This window comes from Belonocnema kinseyi, chromosome 7 (genome assembly GCF_010883055.1).
Source record: "Belonocnema kinseyi isolate 2016_QV_RU_SX_M_011 chromosome 7, B_treatae_v1, whole genome shotgun sequence".
Classification (NCBI taxonomy): domain Eukaryota; kingdom Metazoa; phylum Arthropoda; class Insecta; order Hymenoptera; family Cynipidae; genus Belonocnema; species Belonocnema kinseyi.
The window spans coordinates 110,526,860-110,531,497 of NC_046663.1; the positions used below are offsets into that span (position 1 = coordinate 110,526,860).

General features: G+C 33.1%; 1 protein-coding gene across 2 annotated transcripts; it reads left to right on the forward strand.

The window, feature by feature from the left end:
- The first annotated feature begins 461 nt into the window (after window positions 1-461).
- LOC117176180 (cytochrome P450 4C1-like) lies at window positions 462-1,979 on the forward strand. Of its 2 annotated transcripts, none has more exons than XM_033366279.1 (2): window positions 462-1,061; window positions 1,153-1,979. In XM_033366279.1, exons 1-2 carry the CDS (start codon window positions 950-952, stop codon window positions 1,467-1,469), a joined length of 429 nt encoding a protein of 142 aa, XP_033222170.1. In that variant the 5' UTR covers window positions 462-949; the 3' UTR covers window positions 1,470-1,979. The 2 variants fall into 2 exon arrangements, with proteins under 2 accessions (XP_033222170.1, XP_033222169.1); XM_033366278.1 differs by having other exon boundaries at window positions 468-1,061; window positions 1,132-1,979.
- The last annotated feature ends 2,659 nt before the right edge of the window (window positions 1,980-4,638 follow it).

A 4,638-nucleotide genomic window follows, 5' to 3' on the forward strand; every position in this document is an offset into this window, starting at 1 on the left:
TATTTATATAATTTTTTTTCATTTGATTTTATTTTTATTTTGTTTTATTTTATATTATATATTTTTTTGCCTTGATAAGGGTGCTGTATTAGTGCCGAAAAGTTGGTGATTATTATATATATTTTTAAAATGTTTTTTTATTGGGATTTGATGATTGTGGGAATAAGGAGAACGAAAGAAATAAAAAAAGAAGGAAGTGGATTTGTTTGGTTGCCTTCTCATTTTTCTTTCCTCCTTTTTATTTTCGTCCAAAGTAAAGATGAATAGTTTTCTTTTCTTTTTTTCTTTTTTGGTGGGAATGGAGGGGAGAGAAGTATTCCTTTTTTTTCAGATTCCAATGGGAACATTTTGTGATGGTTGTCCAAATTTGGTCGTTAGATTCTTGATTTTATTTTCAGGAATTCATTTCGTCAATTTGATTATTGGACGTTAAAAAACGGATTTTACATTGGATTGTTTTTCTATTTAAATATACTAAATCTTAAATCACACATTTTAAAAATAAAGTGCCTTTTTGTCATGTTAAATCAATGGTAAACTTCACGATCTTTGGGGCACGGGTTGATATTACCGACTTCGTTCAAATTTGGAGAACACTTTTTGAGCAATCAAGTAAAACAAGAGGGATAAGAACAAAAAATACGATTTTGTAAAATAAGTACTACCCTAATTACCAGTGGCTACTAACATTTGACGTCTGAGTTTCGTCATCTAGAAATAAACCCCTGCCCTTGATCCTTCCCCTTTACATGCTCACATTTACCCTCCGACGTACAGACTGTTTTTCTTTAAATTGGTATATTTCCCGAATTAATACTTAAAGGGTCACGACACGACGGGTGTGGCACTAAGTTGGACGATTTTCTATCTCGGGAATAATCCCGAAATTCAGGAGAAGGTCCATCAGGAACTGAATGAGGTCTTTGGAGATTCAAAGGAATCGATCGCTATGAAAGAAATTGCAGAATTAAAATATCTCGATCGGGTGATTAAAGAAACCCTCAGAATAAATCCCTCCGTCCCTGGACTTGGAAGAGTATTAACTGAAGAAATCGAATTAGGTAACAGCTATTCTAAATAAAATTGGAAGATAAAAATTATTTTAAAAACTAATAAAAATACATTTTTTAGACGGATTTGTAATTCCGGCAGGTAGTAAGATAACCATGCACGTTTTTACAACCCATCGAGATCCAGAATTCTGGCCTGATCCTTCGAAATTTGATCCAGATCGATTTCTGCCTGAAAATTCTAAAGGAAGACATCCGTATGCCTATGTTCCTTTCAGTGCTGGACCCAGAAATTGTATAGGGCAAAAGTTTGCAATGGTAGAACTGAAAATTGTTCTTGCAGAAATTTTAAGAAAATGGAGGGTCAAAAGTGCGAGAACTCAAGCCGAAACGAAGATGCAATCCACGTTTGTTTTAAGACCTCATGGGGGCAATCCAATTTATTTTACTCCAAGATGAGCAAAAAATCTGAACCTGTACTTACTTTTATATAAATCATATATTGTGTAGATTTAAGTAAGGTAGGGACCAAGTAGGTGTATAGTGTTAGCTGACCTTAAAAAAGATAACAACATACTTACATATTGAGCAGCATACAGGCACTTATTAATCTTTTTCTCACTTTATCAGTGAAAATGTTCGAAAATGATTAATTTTTTGATAACGAAAAAAATTAATTTGGGTCTAACCGATAATGTACATTTTGGGTATCTCTTTCCTATGAAACAATAGAGATAAGAACATTTGTATGATACCTTTTCCCTTAATATTTTAATGTAAACCATGATATTATAAACGTTTGGGTGCTAACAGTGGTGTAGTCCCAAAAGAAAAAGTGGGAGGGGGGATACAAGTAGAAAAAAGTTACGAATTTAAAGAAAATTTATAACTTAAAGCTAATTAGAAAATCCAACTATGTTTTGGGTAACGTTTGGTTAAAAATTCAATTATTATTTGGTCAAGAATTCAACTACTTTGTTGAAAATGCATATTTTTACTTGAGGGTTCATCTCTTTGGTTGAAAATTTAACTATTTTGATGGAAATTGTTTAATGTATGGTTGAAAATAAATTTCTAAAACCGAAAATTAAACTATTCCATTTTTTTATATTTATCCTTTTCAGTGAAAATTTTAACTTTTTGATTTAAATTTATTTTTTTTGTTGTAGAAATCTAACCTTCTTGTTTGAAAATTAATCATTTTTAAATAAAATTGCATGTGTTTTGTTGAAATATAAACTATTACATGCTTCGTTAAAAATTCATATTTTTGTTGTAAATTCAACTTTTTGTGCATAATTTTGTTTATGATTCATGTATTTTTTTGAAAATTTAACAAATTCGTTGAACGTTCGTTGTTTTTTTTTGTTTGAAGCTATTTTTTATGAGAGTTTTTAGCTGAAAATGCCGCGCCACTTGTATGTGTAACAAGTGATGCGCGGGGTGTGCGGAAACTGCGGATGTGACTCAGGCGTGAACAAATAAAAGCGGAGCAGGCTATAACGAGTTAGTTGCCACCCACCGTCAGCCCCGAAATTAGGGCTATAGATGAGTTTCACTTCACTATTTTTGGTTTTAACTTTATCCTGTGGTATAAGTTGAAAATTCAATTATTTGGGTAGAAAATAGATTTTTGGATAGAAAATTATACTTTTTCGTCTAAAGTTTTACTTTTTACATTCTCATTCATGAGAGTGTAAAGTAATCGCCCAAATTTTCGATCTCTGATTTTTTAATCTCGTTTTTTATAACGTTTCTTATACATGAATAGAAGACTTACAAATTACCTTACAAATTACTTCCAGTAAAGCAAACTAAACTAACAAATACAGTAAAAAACATCTCTGACCACCCTCTCAACAATGAAATGATTTCAGCCTTATCTAAAGGACATAATTTTGCTGTAGCTCCATCGAAAATCCCAAATGAAGAAATTATCAGCAATTTAGAATCCACAATATATACCCTTTCATCCGAAAAAGCAAATGACATACGACGCAGCACAGCCAACATTTTACGCCAAGCTCAAGTTCCATCCTCAAACTTAACAAAACAGGAAAAAACAGCAATTAAAGAACTCAATCAAAATAAAGATATTATAATATTACCTGCAGACAAAGGCAACACAACAGTAATAATGAATAAAGAAGTCTATAACAACAAAATCATGGACCTTCTAACTGACGATACATACAAAAAACTTAAAAAGGACCCCACAAAAACAATAGTCAGTAAAACAAAGACTCTTCTCAAAGACTCTAAACTTGACAGCCAAGCAATATGTAACTTAATTCCTACTAATTCCATCTCTCCAAAACTTTACGGGCTCCCAAAAATCCACAAAGAAAACATTCCACTCAGACAGATCATCAGCGCAATAAACTCGCCAACTTACAACCTAGCACGTTTCCTCGCTGCAAAACTAAATCCTTTTACAGGAAACTCCATCACTCACGTCCAAAACTCATTTGACTTTATTAAAAAGATACAACAGATTCACATTCAACCCCAAGACATCATAGTGAGTTTCGACATAGTATCTCTTTTTACGAAAGTACCAATCTCGGATACAATTAATATTATTAAATCTTTCACAAACTTCCCTTCCGAGCTTGTACCTTTGATAGAACAATGTCTTAATAATACTTACTTCTCGTTCAATAACCAATTCTACGAACAAACCTCAGGGGCAACAATGAGATCCCCAATCTCACCTGTAATAGCCAATGTCTTTATGGAATATCTAGAAACTAAAATCTTTAACCAAGCCAAACTTAAACCAGAATTCTGGTTCCGTTACGTTGATGACACATTTGTTATCTGGCGACATGGACGAGATGAACTAAATAAGTTTTTCGATTTTATCAATCAATTACATCCTAATATCCAGTTCACCATGGAAATAGAACAAAACGGAAAATTGCCTTTCTTGCACGTACTAGTTTACAAAAAATCTGATAACACATTAGGACATGAAGTTTACAGAAAACCCACGCATACAAACAGATACTTACGTGCCTCCTCCCACCATCACCCATCTCAAAAACAATCGATCATCAACTCCCTTGTATACAGAGCTGTCTCCATGACAGACAAAGATAACTTACAAAAGGAATTACAAAACGTTAAACAAATCCTAATACAGAACGATCACACAAACAAACAAATTGATAAAGGAATAAGAAAACACACTCAAAAAAGCAAGTCAACACAACCTACGAAAGAAAGAGAGAGAAAAATGACCACCACTCTACCCTACATCCAAGGTGTCACAGAACAAATAGGAAGAATTCTCAACAAACAGAACATCCAAATCATATTTAAACCACCTGCAAAAATAGGACAACTACTAAATAACCCTAAAGATAAAAAGGCACCCTTTAGTGATCCAGGAGTATATAAAATCCCTTGTTCTTGTGGCAAAGTCTCTATTGGAGAAACCGGGAGAGCGCTGAGCCAACGTATGAAGGAACATGCAAGTAAAATCAGGCTAAAACATTTCACGCAATCAGCACTAGCTGAACATCATATCGAAACAGGACATAACATTTTATTTGATGAAACAACAGTCATTGCAAAAATACACAACAAATTTCCAAGAAAACATAGAGAAGCAATCGAAATCTTA

Bases quoted from the DNA above. Each gene is read 5' to 3' on its own strand.
- LOC117176180 (XM_033366278.1), top strand. From the start codon at position 950: ATGAAAGAAATTGCAGAATTAAAATATCTCGATCGGGTGATTAAAGAA. The intron at 1,062-1,131 runs GTAACAGCTATT...TACATTTTTTAG, and splicing joins AACTGAAGAAATCGAATTAG to ACGGATTTGTAATTCCGGCA.